General features: G+C 46.7%; 1 protein-coding gene across 1 annotated transcript in view; it reads right to left on the minus strand.

The window, feature by feature from the left end:
- Slco3a1 (solute carrier organic anion transporter family, member 3a1) overlaps positions 1-26394 on the minus strand; it is a 281800-nt gene that overhangs the window by 222830 nt on the left and 32576 nt on the right. The window contains exon 2 of the mRNA NM_177481.2: positions 2891-3356. Within this exon, the coding sequence (NP_803434.2) occupies positions 2891-3356 (466 nt within the window). The remainder of the gene's footprint in view (positions 1-2890; positions 3357-26394) is intronic.

Consider the following 26394-nt stretch of genomic DNA (forward strand, 5'->3'; position numbering starts at 1 on the left):
AGGCATGACTGGACTCCTAAAGGATTGACTCTTGGACCTCAGGAGTGCACAAATGGGTTTTCACCATGACCCTGCCCGTTTGGTTCCTGTGGGAACAAAGAAGTGCCACGCGCCACCCGAGGGTCATTATCCAGCCATCCTAGGAGTCCAAGCTCCACATGCTGCTGTATTGAAATGTAGTGAAAAGGCTGCCAGCAGAGCTGGGTCCCCATTCATCCGGTTTTGTCCTGTGGTAATGAGCTCCCACAAGTCCCTCCTCACTCTAGAAAGGACTGGCTTCAGAACAGGGCTAGCCTTGTGAGTGGCCCATGAAGGAATCCAGCTCTGCAGGAGTTCAGCCAAGAGACTTAGAGGAAGGGATCGTTTTTTTAGTGGGAAACGCTGGAGGGACCTGAGCTGAACTCTTTCACTTTTGTCTGCACTGTGGGAGTCTGTAACCTGGCCATGGGTGTGTGGTTAGCACCCATCTGAAGACCTATGGTGTAGGCATCTAACAACAGGTCTGGTCTCACATGACCCGTAGCCTACACAGTGCAGGTTGCCCCTCCTGGCCCACACAGAAAGGATTACTTGGAAACAAGTCAGTATTTCCCATATGTAATGTGGACATTGTTTCTGTCTCTGATTCAGTGTTAAGTTAGGCATGTTGGAAAAAAGACCCCCATCTAGGCCTGCTTTTTCTGGAGCTGAACTCAAAGGTAGGAAATATTCTTCCTTCCCAAACAATTCATGTCTATACCTAGAGTCCCATCTTCATTTTCTTCTGATAGCCCTGCTCTCTGCACTGTGCTCCCTCGGGTACTTCTAAAGGCAAAGTTAAGTGGCTTCCAGATCTAGAGACTAATTAGAAGAGATAAATGCTGTGACAGTCTCATGACCATGGACATATCTTTATGGCTCTTGCCATAAGTGAACATGCCAGCTATTCTCTGCATATGGAGAATTCGATAAAAAGCCACCTATGGTAGGCCAATCTGTGCAAAAGGTTTGCTCTAGGCTACTCCTTCTAAACAGACCCATGAAGGCATCTCAGACAGACCTGGAAGATCTCTCTGCACAGCTGCGCAGTGCCATGGTTTAGAATTTGGTCAGATGGACTAGAGCACTGCAATATCCATATACTGTGCAAAAATAACACTCAACTGATTCTTCCACAGAAGAAAAGAGGAGTCCAAGTATAAATTTGGCTGAAACAGTCTTTCTACCAAAGGCTAATTAACTACACATCTCATAGACCAGATCAGAAAATTAGAAAAAAACACCTTGCCTGTTTTGTCCTACTTGGGTCTACTTCCCATCTCCAAAACAAAACAAAAAAACAAACAAACAAACAAACAAAAAACTGTGGAGACAAATTCAGCTTTCCATTGGCCATTTCCTTCCGGGTAATGTGATCCATTACCGCTACCGGAAAACTACTCTCCCAAGGACCTAGAGGAGCATCCTCAAACCAGAGACTAGTAGTCCATCTGTAGTCAGGATACCAACTTAGCAATTGCTGACTTAACAGCAGCAAAAGTAAGGAATTGCCATAGTTGCCACCTCTGCAGAACCCCGCCCCCTCCAGGTACAACTTAAACCCTAACCATATGGAGAACGGGGACGGACCGGGACTGTTCATCTTTGCTTTAACAGTTCTAACACAAAGATGTCCTAACTGGGTTTGCATTGGATAGGGTAGGGGACGTGCTCTACTTCCCCCCCCCCCTCATAACTCCCTCCTACAGAAAGGTCATTCATTGATCTTCAATACACCTGTTCAGTTGAGGCATCAACTCTATGGCAGGCCTCTGGGTGGATATGTGTTCCCAGATATCCTGTCTCAGAAACCTCGGGCTGTGTAAAGTAGGAGCTTGGTAGACAGGACACTTGTGTAAACTCGGTTCACAGTCTATTTTACCTCAAGCCGACATAATTAGCTGTCTACTTCAAGGCACACTGCAGTCAGGTAACCCCGCACTTTCCCGTAGGGGTCGTTCTTGCAAGCTCCGCATTCAATGGAGGGAGACAGCTTCATTGGGAGCAAACGCATACTCAGTAAGTCAGGGCTACAGGTACTTGGTTAGTAACCATCCAACTGTCCACCAGCAGTAGGTCAGGGACACCATTTGTCCCTGGAGCCAATTGCCACTTAGCTATTTCCTGAAAGCCTAGACCTCAGGGCTCTTCCGTCTTCCCAGTGTAAAATGTCAGACCCTGATTCAGCAGAAAGTAATCCTTAAAAGTTTGTACATTGGGGTTGGGGATTTAGCTCAGTGGTAGAGCGCTTGCCTAGGAAGCGCAAGGCCCTGGGTTCGGTCCCCAGCTCCGAAAAAAAGAACCAAAAAAAAAAAAAAGTTTGTACATTCTTCATTTCTTACTAATGCCCAGTTCCCAGGTCAGGTTGCTAGTTGAAACATTACCAGAAGTTGCCAACTTTGAGTTATAACAAATGTTGACAGTGTGATCAACTCCCTTTCTAAGTCCAAAACGAAAACAAAACAACAACAAAAGAAAGTAAAACAACAAACAAACAACAACGAAACCAAGAGGCAGTTTTGAGTCTTCACAGTTGGGGTCTCTTAAACGAAGGCCCCAAATAGACCTTGGTAAACACTAGAGAGTCTCAAATCCCCCTGCACCACAACACACACAACATCGATTAACCCCAAACCCCTCCAGACCGTATCCTCCCTCATGCATGATCTGCTTCTGGTAAGAGATCTAAGCAGCATCTAAGCATTCCTTGGAAAGATTTTCAAAATGATCGAGTTGCATCACTTCTAGATCAGGCATGTGAGACTTTCTGGGGATCCAATCCTGGAGACTGTTAGCCAGTTCTGTAAACCAGTGCTCCAGCAAAACACAGTCTAACTTTGCAACCAACCCAGACAGCGGGGGCAGCGCCTACCTATGTAGAGCGAGGAGTCCTTCCTCCGCACGTGGTCGTCAATGTAGGAGACCCCCAGGGGTTGCACGGGGGTAGCACCGATGCCCAGGAGCACCTGAGCCCCAATGAGCAGCAAGTACATCATGTTCGTGGCTGTCCGGTTACGGCAGATTAAGTCCGGGTCAGGCCCCTCATCGCTGCTGGACCCATTGGTGGCACAAACATCGCGGCCTTCGGCTCCCCATCGAATCTCACCAGCCTCATACTTGTACTGGTGGGTAAGGAATTCAGGCAGTGCCGAGAGCAGCGCACCCAACGCCATGACGATTCCACCACAGCCGATGAGGCGTGGTCGGTGCCCACGTGCTCCGAAGTAGCTCACGAAGAGAATCAGCGCCAGGTTGCCGATCTCAAAGCTGCTGGCGATCACACCCACATCGGCGCTCTGAAGGTTGAACCTGCGTTCCAGGGTGGTCAACACGCTCACCTGAGGGTGGCAAAAGGAAAAAGTCCATCTTAGGAGACACACAAGGGGACAACCTCCTGCCCTTCCTGGACCCTCCCACCTGCCGGGTGAGGTGGCACCAGATGCAAAAGGCAGATAGAAACCCAAATGAATCAGACAAGCATTTCCTTCATTTGATAACCGTAATTCACTAGAAGAATTCACTTTCGTAGCATCAAAGACGATTTGGGCCAATATCTGCCTCCACCTTCAAGGGTTCCATGTATTTCCATAGAGGAAACCTAAGAATCAGGAATACGGCCCAAAGTCTGTGTGACTTTTCCAAATGCATGCTATATGTGAAGTCTGTGTATGTCCAAGAGCATTGGAACCAGAGGCTCTTTTTACCAGAATACCAGCTTCCAAACACCTAAGCAGCAAAGCAGACCAGGTAGGTCAACTCAGTAGCATATTTTATTTATTCATGCATGCCCCGTTCACTCTTCCCCAGGTCCTACACATGCTAAGGAAACACACTGCCACTGAGCTACATTCCCAGAATTCTTTTCACCTTCTGAGATAGAACCTTACTCCATTGGCTGTGATGACCGTGGACTCACTCTCTGTAGGTCAGGCAGTCTTTGTACTTAACAGACTAGGTAAGTAAGTCTTGACTCTCTTTGAGTCTCTTCCTTTAGCTTCCCTAAAGCTGGGATCACGGACTGACATAAATAGGCCTTGTAGTGGGATTATATTCAGCACCATCTCCTTCTGGAAGTTTCTAAGTGATATAGGTTTCCCTAAAGGATATCTAATAAAACAAACAAACAAACAAACAAAACAAACAAAATCCCCCTGATCTGTTGTAAGCACGGTAGCCCTGATGGAACATTTTTATGGGATATTTATATTTCCCCTCTCTTTTTTTTTAATCCCTGTCTGCCTGTGTTTGTTTAACAATATTTACGAAACATATGTCATTTGCCTGGCAATGGCCTGGATAAAATGGACAGAAAAAATGAGGACACCTGGTCTTAAAAGGCCACCTGGCAGGAAGGTAAACATAGACACAACTAAAACATAAATTCAAGGGGCGATGTGCTATTCAAAGGCTCATTAGAGGGAAGAGGGAGTGCTCTCCTGTATGTGGGCACCATGACCTGCATGGTAGGAGGACAGCTGTCCCTGTTATGAGAGATCTGGCAGGTGATTGGGGCCCTCACCGGGCAAGGCAGAACACCTGGAGCAAAGCTGTGAATGAGTTCCTGATGAAGGAGGGAACTGACCCAGATCATGACACACCAGGGACCCCACTGTGAACAATGGAGGCAATTCATGCCCTGCAGTGGTGGGAGTGCAGGCACCCCAAGAGAAAACAGAGGCAAATCCTTGCTATTCCTTTTTTAAATCCCTATTTCCTGAGAAATCAGAATCCTAGCAGCCCCACTGTGATGGGTATGAACACAGAAATAGTAATGTAAATCTACAAGCCAGAGAAGCCTTCTCCTGCAGGGTGGGATAGAACAGAGAGATAACAGTAATGTACAAGGGCTAGGCCAGGTATCTGAGGCCAGACTGCATGAGTGCATTATAATCCAGGTAACCAAGTGACTCTATGCTTTAGCTTGCTTCCCGTGAGATGACAGTAAGATCTGGGGCCAGGATAAACCTAAACCCTTCGTGAGGGGATGCCAGGAAAGGACAGGCTATAGCCATTATGAATATTCTGATATTCCTCTGGTTCACTGGGAGCGTCCAGGGTTTGAAAAGCCTAAGTGTCGCACCAAGTATGGGAGGAAGCATGCCGGAAGATTGAAAAGATGAACGTTATCGTACCAAATGGAAGGCCCTCATGCAAGTTGGGGAGCTATGTGCAAGGAAGGGCCCCCGTCAGCACAAAGAAACATGGGAGAGACTTTGTCTCAGACAGACTGCACTAGAACTCCAGACTGCTAAAGAAAGGGCAGGGAGGAGAGTCCCAGAGAGCTGGCCTTCCTCTAAGATCAGACACAGGGATGTGCTTGTAAACAGCCAATCATCCACAACCTTCTAAACCTGTCCCGTCTGCTGGACATACCCAAGCACACAACCAAACATCTGTGATAATGATGATGACCAGGGTGCCTCTGTGTGCCCTTACTGTCAAAAGAACAGCGTGGCCAGGTCACCATTCCTCGCTTCCTCTCAGTACATAAATTTAAGCCCTTTAGCCCAGAGGATCTCAGCCTGTAAGAAGTGCTGAAGCACATGATGAGCACCTGAGCATAGCGTATGGGACTCAGTCACCAGAAGGATGGTGAGAGTCAGGCTGCTAAGGCGGTGGCACAACAGGGATCTTTCCTTCAGGACCACTCCACAGGCCAGCCCCACAGAGCAGCTTGGGAGCATCTGTCACACACTTGGGCAGCAAGGTTCCCATTCAGGGTCCAATCCACTGTGCTTTCCAGCCAAGGGCAACCCACAACTCACTGGGCTTGGCTCCTTTCTCTGAATAACGGGTTGCAGTTGTTGAGAACGGAAGATAGATGGGCCCTGGCCTGGTTACAGTGGCTCTAAAATGCTCCCAGGAGATGTGCTTTCTGAAAGCCCTGGCTGGGCAAGGGAAGAGAAAGGCTTCAATTATTCACTTCTTTCCGCTGTAACAAACGCGTGTCCGGTAGATCAGAGGCCCTGGCTTTGAACTGGTGACACTGCGTGTTTGAGTAATTGGGTAGGTGGACTAACTCCGGGGAGGTGGAGAACAGCATGGTGAGCATGGAAAGAAGACCAAGGAGGGCTGGATGAGGGGAGAGCTGGGACTAATCAGGTCAGCAGCCCCAAGCACTGACAGACACTGGGAGCAGAGCGGGTCTAACCGTGTCTTGACATCCCATTGCGGTGACAAGATGTCCAACACAAACAATATACAGGCAGATTTTTGACGGGTTTGATTTGACGTTTCAGCCATAGTCACTCTATGTTTTGGATCAATGGATAGGCAGAGTTAAGATGGTGGTCAGCAACTCGGTGAGATTCAAATGCAAAGTTGCTACTTCACAAAGGCTAGGAAGTAAAGAGAAAAAGGAAGGAGGGAGCTGAGGGCCATGATCCCCTCCAAGGGATCCTAATGATGCATCCTTTCACTAGGCACCAACTTGGAAAGGTCGTCTGCCTCCCAACAGCACCACAGACTACAATGAAGCCTTTAGCACACGGCCTTGGGAGCATTTAAGATATAAACCCCAATGGGTAGATCTGCAGTGATCTCCGCCATGGTGCTGGGTGGCTCCACGGTGCAGGAAGGGCTGAAGTGAAGTGTCATTTTATTCTGCCACGGGGCCTAAGGACAGACACAACAGACAACATAACTGGAACCCCGAGGAGAGCTCTAACTCAGCAAACATGCTCCATCATAAGCTCCTTCACAATATTTATGTCCACAAGGCCAGGGAAAGGGGATGGGGATAAAGACTGCTCTCGGCAAGACACAAGACAGTCAGTTCGTGTAGAGCTGGGTCATGCCCGGGGCTCCTGTCCAGTCCGACCAGGGTCTTTCCTCCTTGCAGCCTCTTGCGGGGCCCCAGTGAAGCTCATCTAGACCAGCAGTTAAAGTTACTGCAGCCATTCTGAAATGGTACTTTGTGGATCAATTAGATCGGGGGCTAATGTCTTCACTCATTTAAAGCACCGTTTTCAGAAGCCGGACTAATTAAGTATGCATGAGACCGTAAAAGCCACTTGTGGCTTTTTATGTGGCAGACTAATCCAGCACGGAGGGAGCCAGCAGAGTGCTGAAGGGAATGGCTGCCTTTACTTAATGGGCAATGGGCTAAAGGAAACAGCTGGATAATTAGAGAAGGAGACAAAGGGCCAGGGATTCCAGGAGGAAAAGAGAGGAGGAAGCACCCTTACCCCGGGCTAAGCGGAAATGAAGTTAGTGTGAGAAGTGTGTGCAGAACCTGCCAGGCTTTTGCTGCATTAACTAACTGGAGGAAAAGAGGTGAGGGGGTTGTGGAGAGAGGAAGGGAGGGAAAGAAGGAAGGAGAGGGGGAGGAAGAGAAAGAGTTAGAGAGGAAAAGAGGGAGGAAAGGGGAGCATCTACATTTCAGAATCTCAAGAACTCTTGTTAATAAAAGTTCCCAAGACTGGGCAAGGACTCACCGAAATGCTTGCTCAACCAGCATGAGAACCTAAGTTCAATCTCCAACAGTCATGTGCAAAGCTGAGCATGATCGTGCACACTTGGAATCCCAGTGCTGGGAAGGTAGGACTCCTGGGTTCCCTGGCCTGCAAACCTAGACAAAATGGTGAGTCCCAGATCACATGAGGGACCCTGCCTCAAAAAGCAAGATAGATGGCTTCTGAGGAAGTATAGCTGAGATTGATACCTGGCATCCACACCCCTCCTCACACACGCACACATGCACAGATGCACTTGTACACACAGGCACATGCATACATGTGTGCCCAAAGGGAGGACTTTGATCCATGCTGACATCAGTACTATAGGGTGGCCTATGGGCAAACATGGCTGAATCTTCCCTGCTCTCTAAAGTGGCCCAGGAGAAGATGCCATGTCCTCTTCAGCAAGAATCCAGGTTCTCAGCACTGGGTGGAAGATTTCAATCTTCTAAGAGATAAATAAGCCCACAAGTCATTCTGGCTTGGCTGAGTGGGGCTGGGACTGGCAACTAAAATGTTGCCTGCTCCCTAGGCCTCTGTCACAAGGGTGATGATTCTAACACCCAAGAAGGCAGAGGGCGTTGTATGTATACTTAGGACATATGTGTGCTTAGGGTCCTGGATATCATTGCAACCTAGTCTATTCCTGTAGCTTTGAAGTGGGAGAACCTTGAGGTCAGTATGAAACTCCTGATTTGGGAGTCCAAGGTTTTGTCAGGAGATGGATACATCTGTCCCGGGCTAACCATGAACTCACTCTGTAGCCCAAGTTGGCTATAAAGTTGAGCTCCTCCTACCTCATCGTCCTTAGTGCTAAGATCGTGGGCCTCTACCACCATGCCTGACTCCAATCTTGCTTTGACAACTGTTGGTCAAGCCAATCTGCCAGAGCCCTTTTCCAAGCCTTAGCAATGGGTATAAGAGAGCATGTTCTTGTGAGCACCCTGGGGTTCTGCAGCCAACACTCAGTAGTATATACTAACAAACTAGTCTCAACACTGGCATACACGGTCTCCATGCTTCCTTCAATTTAGTCTGATTCCACACACCCCCAGTGCCTGCTAAGTGGGCAATTCAGGAAGCATGACTGTGATTGAGACAATCCATCCATGACAGAATGAAACCATTTAGTGACAGCCCAGGCTACACAGCACCGCAATAGAGCAGCAGAGCAACTGAGGGACTGACAGCCCTGGGAGCGGACCTGAGACACAACAAGAGTGAGCTAGATCCTAGAAGACATTAAGTGGGGACCTGGTGAGATGGCTCAGCGGTTAAGAGCACTGACTGCTCTTCCAGAGGTCCTGAGTTCAGTTCCCAGCAACCACATGGTGGCTCACAACTATCTAGGATGGGATCCGATGCCCTCTTCTGGTGTGTCTGAAGACAGTTACAGTGTACTCACATACATTAAATAAATAAATAGACAGACAGACAGTCATGAAGTGGAAGGAATTGCTGCATTATTTCAAAAGCAAAGACCAGTGACACAAAGAAGATACAACAGGTGGAGAGTCCTGGCCAGCTGGGGGCAAGAGGAAACAACACCTGACTCAGGGTAATGAATGGCGTCATCAGAGATAAAGCAGCCTTGAAGGCAACACTACAGGGTCAATGGGGGAAGGGAGGTTCTGGAGCAGAAGCCATCCTTTAGAAATAGCATAGCATTCTACACTGTGAGGAATGGGGGAAGACTACCTGGTCAGATACTCAGTCTTGGTGAGAATTGAAATCCGCTTGCTTATTGCTGATATGTCATTTAAAAAGGGCATTTGTGTGGAGGTGAGCCCAAACTCAGATTCAAAAGAATGGAAACATGAGGTAAAGTGCCCACAGCACTAACCACAGATACTAACAACAGTGCAAGAGGTGCCACCTCGATGTGGTCAGGACAAAATAATGTGGCTGCCTCTCTCAGGGGTTCCTGGAAAGAATTTGACACACTCTGAAAGGAGTGAGACAGTAAATATTTTAGGCCATGTGGTCACCATAGTAACACTGGCATCTGCCACTGTAGACCAACACAACATCCATGGCAACCTGTATACAAGTGGACATGGCTAAGTTCCAATAAAACTTTACCTACAGAAACAGGCAGAGGGCCAGATTTGATCCCTATCTCTTTGTAGACTGCCCAAATCTTGGTTCTACACATTATATCTTTAGCTGATAATAAAAACTCCCATTCATAATAAATTTATGTAACACTTTAGTAACAAATGCCAAGAAAAAAATCATTTCTAGATACTTCAATACTTCAGGTATTCAACTGCCAGGTTGTGAAGATTTGGGGGTTTATTTAATATCTTTTTTAATCCCATGCAAGTGATTTGTGAAGTAACTTTCTTACCTGTCCTTCTAAGAACATCTCTTCCCAAACTAAGGGGCATATTCTTTGCTCTCTGAAGCCAGTATTCAGTTTCTGTGATAACTGTAACACTGATCACAGTTGAAGGAAGCCCAGTGTGTCATTCTGTCTCTCATCAGAATAGCCATGCCTTGTAGTGGGAAGTTGGGTGCACTGGGGAAATGGTGAGCAAAACATCCTCACTTGTGAAGTCTAGGAACACAGGTCTGCACAGCCAGGTGGCCCAGGACATCACTGTTCTAGCCTCTTGCACTTGCTCCAACCACATGACCCACAACTGGGCCAGGTGAAGGAGACATTTGGCAAGACTGCTTTACGTATGCTGCAATGATTGAGCACAAATTGGGCTCACGGGATAACGGGGCATAATTTTCAAATCAGTCTTCCTTAAAAGGCAGAGAACAAATTAGACGGAGAAGCTTTTGAGACACTGTGGCCCCAGGCATATGCAAGCACATCAATGGTAACAAGTTTACTAAGCCTTCCTGTTATCATCAGAAGTGTTCTAACCAAACTTCATTTTCTTTAAACCCACGAGGATACTTTCAAGGGGAGTTTAATCTCTTGTCTGTCATGCCAAGGGTATGTCTTTTTCTCCTTTTGAAACTTGCACTCTTGTTGTCAAACCTCTTCCTCCTGAAGGCTGAGATCACACTTGTGTACCACCCACTATAACATGTCTCCTAGCACAGGGACTAGCATGGGACATACATGAGATTTTCAGAGCCTCGCATTGACTTGGTCGAGACTCCTTTTCTAGTCTGTCAGTGCACAATGGTCCATCCTCAAGGCTGTTGAACGAAAGCTTCAGTCCCCAGTAGGCACTGTGACCACAGGTAGGCCTCGTCCTCAGCATGTCCCCCAATGCCACAGCAGGATCCTGAGCCACCACAGCTCTCCCAGGGCCCCCAGTCAGTGTCACGATTTGGATCCTGATCTTACATAGCCTTGCATGGCATTTTTCAGATCACCTCGAATGACAGTGTCAGTCAGCATCTGCCTGCTCTGCCTTACAAAGACCTCACCAGCCCCTCCTTCTCTAAGAACCCATCTCTACCTCCTCCTTTTCCTTCCTCTACTCCGTCATCTGCATCTTTCTTGGACCATTTCTCCCTCTCCCCTAGAGTGAGGAGTCCTCTCATCTTTTTTTCTATCCCTGTCTTCCACTAAACAGTCTTAAACCACAATAGAGGCAAGAGTTTTTATGACTCCTTATACTCTTTGAAGTTTATATCCAATTAATTAATTCTAAGGGGATGTGCAATAGTTTATGATCCTCCCACTCAAAATAAAATAAAATAAAACTACCATGAAATGTGATTACTTCCAATATGTAAATCACATCACTGACCCCTCCACCGCCCCTATAGCTCTTCCTTCCAGCTTAGAAGAAAAACTGGTTTCAGGTCCCCACCAGCTTCAATCAAGAGCTCTGTCTGCACTCTGTGCCTGGCTGTGGAGTCATTGGCGGGTATGTTGGCATCAGGCCAAGTCTTAAAACAATTTATATTGTGCCTTGCAAACCTCACACTGGGGCACTCTTTGAACTCAAAATTGGTATGGTGGCTGCTCTGTTTTAATGGAGAACAGGAAGAACCTGGTTCTTCAGCCCTCAGATATAAGGGAGAGGCAGGCATAAGCCTTCAAGAGATCTCACAATAAGGCTCACACCAATCATTCAACACAGGATCCTCAGGCAGAGCTGTTTTGTGCCAAGTCAGCCTCTCTGCATGCCCCAGAGCCCCAGGATACCACTGTGTGCCTTGAACCCCCACCCCATTTGAGCTATGGAAATAGCTTACCCAGTACAGTGTTTGACACACAAATCTGAGAGTCATAAATTTAATCCCTAGAACCCACATTAAAAAAAAATGGTGTGAGCCAAGTGGCAGTGGGCACTTGAGAGGCAGAGGCCAAGGCTACACAGAGAAACCCTGTCTCAAAACAACAAAACAAAACAAACAAAATTATAAAGACAGAATTCACTGCTAGATCTTTCTTACAAGAAATATGAAAGTAATTCCTTCAGGTAGACTCGGGGGAGGAAAACACCCACAGAGATTCAAATATGGACTCTGAAGTAAGGCTAAAGAGACAGCTCAGTAGGTAAAGGGGCCAGCAGTCAAGTCTGCAAACCTGACTTTGTTCCCCAGGATCCACACGGTAGAAGGAAAGAGTGGACTCCACTAGAGAAACAAAGCTCAAGGAACAACACTGTAAAAGTTACTATGTGTGCAATACAAAAGGCTATGTACAGGTATTTACTCTCTCCCTTTAAAATAACAACAACAACAATCATCATCATCATCGTTGTCGTTATCACCACCTCATGGTAGAATAACACAGCAGCCATGCATCCACAGTCTAACCAGGCGTCACAGTCTACCCATGGCAATCTTACCACTCAGGAGGAGAGAGAAATGCAGCAGGTGGGCAGCAAAGCGTCTATATTTACAAGAACTCAGTTAGCATAGCCCCAAAGGAGACTGTGCTTCCTGAAGGAACTTATTTGTAAAAGCGGTCACTAAGAGACTTCTCTGTGGTACAAGGGAAAAATGAGTTAAATAAATAAGAAACTAGTTAACACGAAGGAGGCCAGTAAAGAAGGGACCGGAGAAACAAAGACATGAGACACAAGACAAATTGCAACTTCCATCAACAAACAGATCAAGGTCCCCAAAATACGTGAAAAACCGACAGAATGAAAGGAGAAATTGAGCCATCATGGCTGTAGAGGTTAACAAAGCCCACGCAATAACTGACATAAACAGCAGACGAAAAGAAAAAATCAGTAAGGATAAAGAGGATTTGAACAATGCTACCTTCCCATCTTAAACTTGACAATAAAATGACAAACAGCTCATTTTTCAAAATAGGCGAGTGTCATTTAAATAGACATTTCATCAAAGGAGGTGTACACATGTCTAATAAGCATCTGAAAAGGTGTCTTGGAGAAATGCCAATCAGAACCTCAGTGAGATATTACTACCCGCCCACTAGAGTGCCTGTTTAAAAAGACACAGACACCAAGTCTTCAAATACTGCTAGTGAGAAACGGAAGACAAAATGCTTACAGATGCTTTGGCAAGTAGTGGAACAATTTCGTAAAATATTAAACTTTATTTTATAATGGAGCAGTCTCTTTCCCAGAGCTCTACTGAAGAACAATGAAAGCCCACACCCACAAAACCCCTAAATTGTGGCAGTATGAGTCACAGCCAGAAGCAACTCAAATATCCATCAACACGTACAGAGAAACAAAATAGGTTATATCCATAAGTCTGGTGGCAATGTCATTTACTAAATCAATATCCACAGAGTTCTAACAGAAGGAACAGTATTCAGCAGTGACGTTAAATAAACTATTCATACATATGAAACGTGGATAAACCTCAAGAAGACAACATTCCATTCATATAAACATCCAGAAAAAGATTTATATGTATCAAAAGGAGACTGGGAGGAAGGCTCAATAGCTCACGCCTGTTTGTAACGAGTTTCTTGGAATCTGGCACCCTCTTTTGTCCTCCTTGGGTACTGCATGCACACAGTGCACATACAAACACAGGCAAACACTCATAAACATAAAATAAAAATAAGTAAATATTTTATTTATTTATAAAAAGAAAGTATGGGGCTTGGCTAGAGCAGAAACTGACAGGCATTGGACATGAAACAACTTGATGGCTCATTCGCTTATTCTGGTTTCTTTGTCTGAGACAGCATCTTACTGTATAGCCCAAGAAGACTTCAAACTTTCCTGCATCTGCCTCACAATGCTGGAATTGGAGAAGAGTATCACCATAGCCAGCTGAGAACCAATATTTACAGGGAGGGACATTTCAAAACAGAATGTGATGATGACCACATAAGGATAGAAATCTGTGAAAACCAACTGACTGTATGTTTCAGGCAGATACATCTTGTTACATAAATTCTGTTAATATATTTCTAATATATTGTTGTGATTTAAACTATCTGACATGGACAACTTAAAGTTTATTTGAAGACTCGTGGAGTCAGAGGGCCATAGTCCTTGAAGAGAGAGAATGCATGGAGAGAATTTGTGCCAGTAGAACAGGCCACAGAGGGTCCCCGATTGCAGAGGGTCAGCAAACAGAGCAGGACTGTAAGAGAGGCCAGACATAACCTTCAAAAGTCCACCTCTAGTGAGCTAGTTCCTCCAGAAAGGACTTCCCTGGTGGGTTCCTTTTAGACTTGACATAAGCTAGAGTTATCTGAGTAAAGGAAACTCAATTGAGAAAATGACTCCATGAAATTGGCCTAAACTATAGGCAAGCCTATAGAGGCATTATTATTATTGTTTATCATCATCATCATCATCATCATCATCATCATCATCATCATCATCATCATCATTTGGCAGTACCCAGCCCACTGTGGGTAATGGTGACCCTGGGTAGGTCATCCTGAGTTATGTAAGAAAGCAGGATAAGCAAGCCAGGAAGAACAAGCCACAAGCCATTAAGCAGCCCTCCTTTATGACTTCTGCTTCAATTCCTGCCTCTCATTTCTACCCTGATTTCTCTCAGTGATGAGGTGTGACCTGAGAGTTGTAAATGAAACAAACCCTTTCCTTCCCAGGTTGCTTCTAGTCTTGGTCTTTATGACAGCAATAACAACCCTAACTAAGACACTTGTTTTCTTCTTGACAGATTCCTTGGGCTTGGAGCTCATCACATAAACGAGGCAAGCCCCCAGTCCCCAGTGACATTTAAGCCTTGCCTCCCCAGTGGTGATTTACAAACATGCTCACCATAAACAGCTTTTTAAGTGATTTGTTTTTATCTTATGTATTTGAGGATGCACCTGCATACATGTTTTATATCACAAGCTTATAGGTGCCTGCAAAGACCAGAGGAAGGTTTAAGATCCCCTGGAACAGAAGGCTGTGAGCTACCTACCACATGGCTGTTAGGGTGCTCTATCAGATATCAAAGAATCTAAACCACAGAGCCATCTGTCCAGCCCTGACCCCCAAGCTTCATTTTGGTATGGTTCTGGGAATTGAACTCGGGTCCTCATGTTTTCAAGGCAAGTATTTTGGGACTAAGTTATCTCCTCAGCCCTCTGAACATCTTCTCCTCCCTCCCAACCTCCATTCCCCTTCTCTCCCAATGTGAGTCTTCTTTTTTCTCCCATACCTATAGACACAGGTTTCGTACATCTCTACAGACTTGGACACCTCATGAATAAATTTTCCCTTCCTAAAATGGCATCTGGACTAGAATGCTGCCGCATGGCAGGTCCACAGGGCTCTGAACACTGGTGGTTGCTGGCCTTAAATGTCTCTCGAGCTCTAACATTACCCTCGGTAGGTTGTGCCAAAGTCCTGGCTTCTGGGTCACCCCAGTTTCAAGCACGGGGCAAACCAACCCACTGAGCTACCAAGTTCCAGAGAGACTATCAAGAGGACAGGACCAGCATCACCAGGGAGGTTACATGCCACAGTGTTCTGAGAAACAACAGAATCCAGGCAAGGAAATCCTAGGCCGTTTGGTTCATTTACAGATTTGAACTATGAATGTTGAAAAGCCAGATGAACAGGAAGTAGGGACAGCCATCTTATTCATGTTTTTGTTTTAAGGGCAACCATTTGTAAGAGAAAACAAAACAAAACAGTGGTACCGAGGCTGGAATTTACCACCTGCACTAGTCATTTTTCAATGTGATGAGACGCCATGTCTCATCTATGTGAGGAGGCACCATGACCAAAGGAACTTATAGAAGAGCTTATTGGGGACTTACAGTTTCAGAGTGTGAGACTATGAGCATCCTGGTGGGAAGGGTGGCAGCAGACGGCAGACATGATGCTGGAGCAGTAGCCACAAGCTTACATCTGAGCCACAAGCAGGGGGAGGGGGGGAGAGAGAGAGAGAGAGAGAGAGAGAGAGAGAGAGAGAGAGAGAGAGAGAGAGAAAGGAGGAGGAGGAGGAGGGGGAGAGAGAGAGGAAGGAGGAGGAGGAGGGGGAGAGAGAGAGAAGGAGGAGGGGGAGGGAGGGAGGGAAGGAGAGGGAGGGAGAGAGAGAGAAGAGGAAGAGGAGGGAGGGAGGGAGAGGGAGAAAGAGAGAGAGAGAAAGAGAGAGAGAAGGGGAGGGGGAGGGAGGAAGGGAAGGAGAGGGAGGGAGAAGGGGGAGGGGGGAGGGAGGGAGGGAGAGAGAGAGAGAGAGAGAGAGAGAGAGAGAGAGAGAGAATAACTGGAATGGTGTGGGCTTCAGAAGCATCATGGCCCACCCCTTAGTGACACATGCCCTCCTTCTTCCTCCTTCTCAAATGGTTCCACTGGGGACTAAGCAGTCAAATGCATAAGCCTCTCAGGGCTATTCTCAATCAAACCACCACACCATGCACTGTTGTGAATTTCCACAACTGTCCAGAGACCAAGAAGGCACTGTTATTTCCCCTCTCCTGAGGAGACTGGAGAACATTGAAGTTACCCAGCATTACAAAGATTACCCAGTCAGAAAGCAGCAGAGACAGAATCTGACCTGGAGCTAGGAAGCATCGCAGTGTGGAGTGAGGTCTCATTCTGGAGACCACGCTGTGCTGGCAATTACCATATAGTTCAGGCTTGCCTCAAACCTGGAGTCCCAGGACCACAGACATGAGCACTGTGCCCTGCTTAGGCTGTTGTTTTATTTTTGTTGTGAGATTAAAGTTTTCTCTGCTCTGTAACAGGGTCACCGCTGGGTCTGCATCCAGGGAAGAACATGCTATTTTAAGTAACATGGGAAAGAGGCCCATAAGCCATCAGTAAAAATATTACTACCAACACTAAAAGACCCTTGCCTTCCTTCCAGAGCCAGGCTATGATCTAAAGATCTAACGGCTCTCCCACACCATCACTGGCTGTATTGCCTAGCTTTTCCCCCCTTTTAACCAATTATCTCTGTAGACATCTAGACCAGTGGAACAGAAACAAACACCGGGAACTGGAGGATTCCGTCTTCCTCTGAGGAACAAACCACACCCAATGTGATGAGTAGTCCTATCCAACAGCTTCCTCAGAAAAGAGAGCAGACACTGGCTCTGGGGACTGAGGGTGGGCTGAGATGTTTCAATGTCTCCTCACACTATTGAAAGAATCTACATGGGCACCAAAGGGAAGATTCGCGTGTGTTAGAAGTCAGGAACATCATTAAAATGCATAAAAAGGTAGCAGCACTGTGCACGAAAACTTAATAAGGCCATAGTGATACATGGCCCCACGGCACTCAGGAGCTTGGAAGTCGACACGGAAGCAGGCTGGGTGTGTACTTGCCACAGTCACCCTCTGTGTTCAGATGGGAGGATGTCAAGGAAATAGCCCCAATCTCTCAGCAGCTCCATGAATCGATGATATTGGCTGAGAAGCCAGATGGCAACTCGAAGTCATTTTCTCCCAGTAATCAAATGCTAGTTCCATTTACAAAGCACTTCCATATGGACTCCTCCCTCGGTAAAACATTCTGTGCTGCCCCTGGATGATCAATACAGTTGAACTTGCTCCTCCTAGACGAGGGAATACACTCATTTCCAAACACCCCTAGAACCTCCAGCTTCATAATGGCTTTCACTCACAGCAATGTTTGCAGCAGAAAGCATCTATTAAATGCCACATTTCCCCTGCCCATTCACTGTTTCCTTAAGGAATGGATCCACAACACGAGGCAGGCGTTTGGAGTCAAACGTCCTCTCTGCAGAAGTCGATCATCTCGCTGTTAATACCTCTAGTCTTTTCTCCTATCTAACATCACGTAAATATGTTGTGTTAATAGCACAGAGCGAATGTACCCAGGAATCATGCTTGCTGCCTACATGCCCAGGGGCCAGGCTGCTTTTAAGGCTTCTTTTTCATGTAAAACAGTTCCCCTCAAACGTACTTCTAGAGATTGGACTTGAAGGGATGTGCCCGTACTGCCACAGGCTCTGAAATAATTGCCAGGGAAGTCCTTTCCCCAGGGACCAACAAAGGATCAGGGACTTCTGTGTTCTCGCAGAGCAAATTTTTTTGTGTCTCTGGAGGTGCCTAAGCCACAATACCCAGGCATGGCTGATGTGGATCCAGAGCCAAGGGTTAGACCTGGAGTCTAGTGTGTCCTTCCAGGATAATCACTCTCTAAGACACGCTTGTGGCATGTCTCAACATGTGGCTCGAGACCCCCTGGGGGAGGGGCAAACGACCCTTTCACAGTGGTCGCCTCAGACCACCTGCATATCGGATATTTACATTATGATTGACAGTAGCAAAATTGCAGTTATGAAGTAACAACAGAATGATAATGTTATGGTTGGGGGTCACCGCAACCTGAGCAACTGTATTAAAGTGCTGCAGTGTGAGAAAGGTTGAGAGCCACTGCTCTAAAGGTCACTGCTGGGTGCCTCCGTGTGGCAGGAGTCTATGCAAGATGAACAGCCCTTGCTAGTTTACAGGAGCTCTGGTAGTGGACATGTACCATAAACCTCTTAGAAATGTAAACCTCGAAACTGACCCACTCCTGGGTCAGATTCTGTATTTAGCTATGTCCTCAGCTGTCATGGTCATCTGTGAAGGTCAGAGGCACACACTAGCTCTTGCCACATGACTCACAAACCCTGTCCAGTCCCTCTAAAGCACCCCAAAAGGTCTAGCAACTGTCCAAGATGAGATAAAAGGAGGAGAGCTCACCCAATGAGAATTCCTAGTGTCCTGTGCCGCTGTCTCACTGGACTTGGGAAGCTTGGCTATATTAACTGGGTGGCCCTCCTAGGCTCTCCTTTTTGCTCACTTCACACAGCCAATTATCTACAACAACAACAACAACAACAATAACAACAGCAACAACAACAAATGGTACCACCACCACCATCACCACTACCACCACCACCACCACCACCACCACTACTACCACCATCACCACCACCACCATCACCACTACCACCATCACCACCACCACCACCACTACTACTATTACTACTACTACTACTACTACTACTATTACTACAACTGTTTCTACCTCTTGTTTGCTTGCCACGTTCCTCTCCTCTATCCCTATCACCATCGCCTGTGTCCTGTCCACCATTATCCCCTTACCTGGACTACTCTACAGTTGACATTTCTCCCCCATCATCCACCCACTCTATTTGTAATTTAAGAGTCTCGTTAATTCTCCACTCACATCGCTGTGGAATTAGAACAGAAGTCTAACTTCACCCTGGCTGGAAAGGTGTTCCTGCCACTGCCCTCAGCGTTTACTTACACTACACTCGCATTCTTCTTGGGCTACAAACAGGTTACACCTGCTGCTCCCAATTTCCCGTCATTAGCTGTTGCACCTGGGCCACTCTTACCCAGAGCATGACAAGAATGACGTATTCGAATATTTAAGAGTCTCTCCTGTAAGAGATGTTTTTGTTTGAAGCCAGCTACCATGTTGATGCCAAGTTTTATCAACAGTCAAAGGGCAACCTGGAAGTAAATCATTGCATGCTCTTATAGTTTTCCTTCCTCACCAATGGGCAAGTTCTTGGAGAGCTAAGGCCATGGCTTCTACAGTCAAGAAGAGTAAGAAGGATAGAATGGGAACATGAATACAATGAGGCCATGGATGGAAGGATGGACAGTGGGTGGTGTGGTGGTCTGAAAAAGAATGACTCCTATTACGTATGCTTGAATGCTTAGTCATCAGGGAGTGGCACTACTTGGGAAGGATTAGGAGGTGTGGCCTTGTTGGCACAAATGTAGCCTTATTGGAGGAAGTGTATCATTAAGGTGGGTTTTGAAGTTTCAAAAACCCAAGCCAGGCCCAGGGGCTCTTCTTGCTGCCTGCAAAGGTGGATATTGAACTCTCAGCTACCTCTCTGGCACCATGTCTGCTTATGAGCCACCACTCCCCTTGCCATGAGGGTAATGGACTAAATAAACTCTGAAACTGTAAGCCACCGCCAGTGAAATGCTTTCCTTTATAAGAGTTGCCAAGGTCATTGTGTCTCTTCATAGCGACTAGAATTTTGACTAAGACAGGTGGATTAAAGGAAGAAAGTAAATCATTGGCCTTTTTAGATTCTAGTCGTCAAGTTATGTCTACGTTTTACTTACCATGTGTTTGAAACATGGTAATACTGGACTGTTAGGGTTTGAAGTTTTGTACCCTGACTCTGGCACATTCTTACATAAACACCTATTCCCAGTGTCCATTACACTAGGAGAAGAGGCCGTGGGAAGGTGTAGAAGGTGGTTGGATCACAGGAGAACAGCCTTCACCCAACACAGAAGGTAGCAACTGTGAATGGGATACAGGCAGCGCTACTCACTAGATCTACCAATATCTTCACTGAAGACTTGCAGCCTCCAGAACGCTGACCAGTGAGTCTCTGTTGCTTATAAACTACTTTACAGAGCAGTCCAGCATGGCAGGGAGCGTTGGGCAGAGACAGACATGCTTCAAATACCCCAAGCTCTGGAAATCTGCACTCAGCTTTGGCCTTCTGCTGATGTTCTCCAACTAAAACGTAAAAACACGAACCAATGACCCCATGACTTGTGCTGACAGAGAAGGAACACAAGGAGCTTCAGGTTTAGATCAAACAAACAAACAAACAAACAAACAAAACTGTCATCTATCTAAGGAAGAGGACCATAGGCAACTCTCCTCTCAGCACCTTGGAGTCTCTGTGAGATTTAAACATCTTAGGGGCAAAGATTCCAACACATGGTGACTAAAATGCAGACATAGCTTGAGGTCCACCCCACTGCAGTCTACAAAGGCCAATGTTTTTCTTTCTTCCTTTCATCTGCCCGTTTTAGGGATGGGGTAGGGGCAGTTTATCCTTTTGGTGCCACACAGAGACAGTTTAATAGACCAATCCAAAAAATGGCTTATCTAGGTCAGGGGTCTATACACTGTGACCCTCAGCCAAATCTCACCAGCCACCTGTTCTGCAACTAAAGCATCCCTGGATCACAGCCATGGCCTGCTTGTGCAGTCAGCATGGCTTTGTCCTCACAACGACACAGATCTGAGAAGTTGTAAGAACGCAATAGGGACCCTTATGGCCTGAAAAGCCTGGAACCTTTACTCTCTGCCTGGCTGAAATCACTGTGCCAAGGTCTGGCATAGAGGAACAGAGATGGGTCTGGTTCCACGGTTGATGAAGCTCCAAATCTGTCTGTCTTTCTGTCTTTCTGTCTGTCTGTCTATCCGCCCCCCCCCACAGAGAGAGAGAGAGAGAGAGACAGAGAGAGAGAGAGAGAGAGAGAGAGAGAGAGAGACTTTCAACTCTCCCATGCTGATTTCTGACCTTCCCAGTCCTGAATTTGGCATGTGCCACCATGGCTGGTTTATGAAGCACTAGAGAGTAAACTCAGGGCTTTGTGCACACTAGGTAATCGCTCTGACAACTGCCGATCGCCTCGGTCCCAGGACGTTTAGAAATTTTGTACCTGGGTATCATAGACACAGGATTGCCCACAGAATTGACCGTGAAGGACAGTTGTAGACTACATGTTGAAAAGGCCAGCCGTGCAGAAGGGAGTGGGAAGGGGTCAGACGACTTGGAGATGCATTAGATTTGAGGCCATCAGCAAGGTAGGATGGGTGATCCTTATAAAAATCTGGCGGGGGGTGGGGGTGAGGGAGCAGCATGGCTGTGATAAACAATATGGATCAGACACAGAATGTAGGCAGCCTTGGATGGCAGACTGGCTCCAGTCAAAGAGGCTCTTCTCAACCCTGCCCATCCCTGAGGAGAGCAGGTAGCAGGAGTCTTCTGCTGACAGCCTTCCCAGAAGAACTTGAGGCCGATCATGGTGGTACAGCAGTATCCTTGCCACCACTACCTCTCATGTACCCAACGTCTGTCTCCTAGCATTCATCCTTTGCAAGGGGCCTCTAAGTATCAAGGCCCTCTTGGACCTCTCTGAGATGGCTATTCCAACTTAGTGTTTCTCTCATTCATGGGCTTAGAAAAACAGGAATCTGGCAGGAGCTGGGGGATGGGAACCCATAATCTCAATATATTGTATGAAAGAGAATTTAGTTTCAGTTTAAAAGGTAGGAGTCTAGAATAATCAGAGGGGTGTGACTTTTACTGATTGTGTTTCGGCAGAATGTCCACATCGAAAAATAGAAATGACATTGGTAAACTGATACGTGCTGTTTGAGCTCACTAAATAGACAGCTCTGGAATCAGGCTTATCCCAACAACTCAGACCCAAGCATGTTTGTCTAAAAGTCTTCTCCAAGGAGCCCCTCCTCGTCTGGGATGGGCTGGCCTTCCTCTGTGACAGGAAGATGTGAGATCATCCAAACAGACTGTCATGGAGAAGAGCTAGGTGGTGAAACCATTTCCAAAAGAGGCTTCTAGCATTTATCCCAGGATATAAAAGTGCTTGGGGTGGGAGAGAGCAGCTTGGGGTGGGGAGTTCGGTGCGCAGCCATATTTACTGTCTTCCTGGTAAGAGTGGGGGCATGTCAGCCTTGACTTGAGATGATAGATCTGGACTGCCTCAATCAGGAACTCCAGCCGACTCCCTCAACTTCCTCAGCTACAATTTGGTGGACGTTGTGAGTGTCGGAGAGATGATCTGATGACGTTTCTGCAATCTGTTACTACTTGTTCTTTGACTCAGAAGTTCCATTGAAGGGGACAGGCACTCTGCTCTCTGCCCGGGACTCCATCTGTGGAGAACCTCAGATGGTAGCCTGAAGGGGACTTCCCTAGTGGGTTCCTCCCTGGGCACTTTGAGTGCCCAAACCGAGGCTATTGGCTCTCTTTCTGTTTGTTCTTTTACTTGGAAGCATCCAGTGGAGGGGCAGTCTGCTTTGCATGGGCAGTCACACTAGGGAGCCCCAATGGGCCTCCTTAAAGAACTTTGACAGTTGGTTTCTGCTGATATCTGTAATTCCGTAATAAGCCTTTGATTTGGTGAGTTACTTTTCTGTTGTTGCTTGTTCTTTTACTTGGGAGTACCAAGGGGATACTTTGCTCCATTGGGGACTCTCTACCTGGAACTCCAGCTAAGTGCCTCCACGAGGACTCCCCAGTGGACTTCTGCTGGGTGTTTTGAGTACTCGATCTGACGATGTTTTGTTCTCTTCGCCTTTCTCGTCTTACATTTGGCATGTTATACACTCAATTAAACCCTCAAGTTCAAAACCAAAAGTATGATCGTAACAGATCCTCCTCCAGACCATACAAAACAATCATTGTCACACTATATACCAGGTACTTATTTAAAAGAAATGGACATTTGATTCCCTCCCTACTAGGCCCTCATTTCATCTGGGCCTCAGAGCCCAACAAGGACAGTACCTGGACATCAGGAGAGGAGTATGATTCCCATGAGAACCAGAATGACTGGGTGAAGGTTTAAGGAGGCAGTGTTGACTAGAGAGTTCTGGGGGGAAAATTACCAAGGAGGCCTAAGGCTTCATCAGTCGGCCTTTGTGAGAGCCTTAAATGACAACCCCTGTCTGGTAAGTGCTCAGGGGTGGGGATCAGACAGAATTTTCTCAGACATTCAGTGATGTCTCTTTATCTAAGGAGGTAGAGTAGCAGACAGCATGTGGAACATTCTATCTCTGAAAGGCAGGGAGCACCAGAATGTCAAGGGTCAGAGGGATGTCACTGTTGAAGGGGAGGGGGAGGCTCTGTGGGCCATTAGCAGCCTCTAGGTCTCTGCAAGGCTCAGAGGAAGGCCAGGATGTAACAGGCTTCCTGCAAAATGAGCACATGGCCTCATCACTGACAGCCGACAACTTACTCAGAGATACAATAGCAGAAAGAAGATGGAACTGGACGGATTCAGGGACAGAGAGATGGGAAAGTATGCAGCGAGGCATGGAGAGCAATGTGTTCACTGTGAGACCACCACAGGGGCATGCAGGCGTCAATCAAATAACCCAAGCCTTCTTTATGTTTGAAATGTCGCATAAAATACTGAGGGGAAATGACTTTTTCAGAGAGGGGAAAAATTACTTCATTCCTTAAGTGTGCTATTTATTATTATAAAATATACATATTGACATGGATGCTTATAGAAAATGTAACTATGACAAACGTGAATGTGTAGAGTGTACTAATGTACACATGAATAAAGCAAATAAGTACACAGAGAGGCCTGGGCATGAGACAGAAAGAAAAGGCTGCATCTACGGTTTGTCTCTAGCTTAAAATGAATGCCACAGTGCTTCCCGGGCTGTGTAATTCAGGACATTGTAAACGAGTTTCCCCTTAAAGTAAGTTACTCTTCAATGTAAGGAAAGCTGCTCGGGGCAAACAGTATTTATGAACTGGAAGCCGGAGAGTCTCAACAATTTCCAAGTGGTGCCAAATGAAATCATCTCTCAACAACCCCAGGAAAAAGAGGGAACCCCAAAGAGCAGACTTCCCCTTGAGTGGCACGACTGACCTGCTTGGGCAGAGGAGCAGGAGGAATAGCCATGAACCAAGGCTGTCTCCTTCCTGTGTCAAGTCACATCAGTCACACCTTGTCCCTTACAGACCAGTGAGAGGAGATTTGAGACATAATAACTATCAGTGACAGGACTGGGGTGGGGGCTGCATTTGAATCAGGTCCCTCTGTCTCCAGGATGTGAGTTCATACAAGGAAGTATGGTGTATCTTTTCACCCTGCACCAGTGGCCACAGGTGACCCTGGGATGCAAGGAGAGGCAGGGTGAGCTCAGGACCTGGGACCTAGGGATGCTTTAGAGGTGAGAATAAGATAACAGCCACAGTGTGGGTAACAGCCTCAGGAGAGACAACAGAGTTACACGGGGACTCGGGGAACTTCAATTATTTTCACTGCACACCGGGTTCTGTAAGGCTGCCCAATTCATTCCTGCTGACAACTTAACTTCTTTATACAAGGAGTATGCCTCTCCATGAACATCAAAACCACAGAATCCTCTATGGCCTGTGAGATGGTTTAACAGGTAAGGGACTTGCCGCCAAAAATGAAGACTTGAGCTTCATCCTTGGGACCAATGGTAGAAGGAGAAAACCAGCTCCCACAAGCTCTCTCTCTCTTTCTCTCTCTCTCTCTCTCTCTCTCTCTCTCTCTCTCTCTCTCTCTCTCTGTGTGTGTGTGTGTGTGTGTGTGTGTGTGTGTGTGTGGTGTGTGTATGTGTGGTATGTGTGTGTGTGGTGTGTGTGTGTGTATGGTGTGTGTGTATGTGTGTGTGTATGTGTGTGTATGTGTGTGTGTATGTGTGTATGTAATAAAGTTTTCAAAAATAGCTGGGAGACAAATCAGCTGGTAAAGTGAGGAGTTTGGTTTAATTCCCAGATCCTATGTAAAAATGCCAGAACTGGCATTATACACTTGTCTCAGCACAGGGAAGACAGAGATGGTTGGACCCTTGGGCATCACTGGCCAGCCAGTTCCAGACCAATGACAAACTCTCTCAAGACCATGTTTATCAGCTTCTGGGGAAGAACACCTGGAGTTGTCCTCTGATCTCTTTATGTATGTGTATATACACACATAAGCAGTGGCACGCACACATGAACCCCCACAAATGAACACACACACACACACACACACACACACACAATTATTTAAAAAAATACACTTCAAAGAGTAACAGGATCCGATGCACACAGCCACCTACTGGTTCCTTATCTGGACATGCTGACTCTGCAATAATGAGTACTCAGATATTATCTATTGCTAATGTTAATCCTGGTGAGTTCTGCAGAGCACCTCTTGCGGAGTGAGTGCTGTGCTAAGCACTTTTACAAACTCATCTTCCTCCTTTGTCCCCGACAACTCCATGGAGCAGGCACTGTCAGTACTCCCCTTGGCAGGGAAGGGAAATGAGGTTTCTCATTCTTGATCAAGCCAGTCGAAGCAGGCACAGGGCCTGGGAGCCCAGCAGGCCAACCCCAGCATCCCTTTATCCATTTCAAAAATCGAACGGTGACATACGTGTCACTTGGGGAGCTGTGCCACATCGCAGGACTGGACTGGGGAGCAAGGAGCAAGAGTACCTAGCAGGGACCATGACCACACGTTGGTAAGAGAGCCAGCTGTTTACAAGAAGGTGCCATCAGTCTCTCAGCCCAGTCTGGGACCAGGGGCTCTGGGAGCCCTGAAAAGAAAGCACTGAAGTGGCTCCTGAGGCCAGCTTGTCCTGCATTCCAAACATCAACTGGGATGGGGGAGGGGAGTTGACATTCTGAGATCCATTCACTGCAATGCTAGCAAACCACAAGTGTGGGTATAATTAAAGCTCTTTTACTTTGATCGAGAAAAAAAAAAATCTGAACTCTGCCAGATCACTCCGGATAGCAGAGTGTTGTGTCATGGAGTGTGTTTGGCTTTTTCCTTTCTTTCTTGTGATTCTATCTGAGGAATCTAATTATCTGCTGCATCCTCAAGGTGTGCCAGGCCCTGGGCACGGCACTCAGCATAAACATCATCTCATTAAATCCCGATCCAAACAACACTGTGGGCTTGGTATTACTGACGTCTGACTTCAGCACGAAGAGAGGGAACAAGCTCAGAGAGGGCAAGGAACCTGTCCAAAGGCACACAGCTCATGTTGGCAGGATGCTGTTTTAAAC

The sequence above is a fragment of the Rattus norvegicus genome, chromosome 1 (genome assembly GCF_036323735.1).
Source record: "Rattus norvegicus strain BN/NHsdMcwi chromosome 1, GRCr8, whole genome shotgun sequence".
NCBI lineage: Eukaryota > Metazoa > Chordata > Mammalia > Rodentia > Muridae > Rattus > Rattus norvegicus.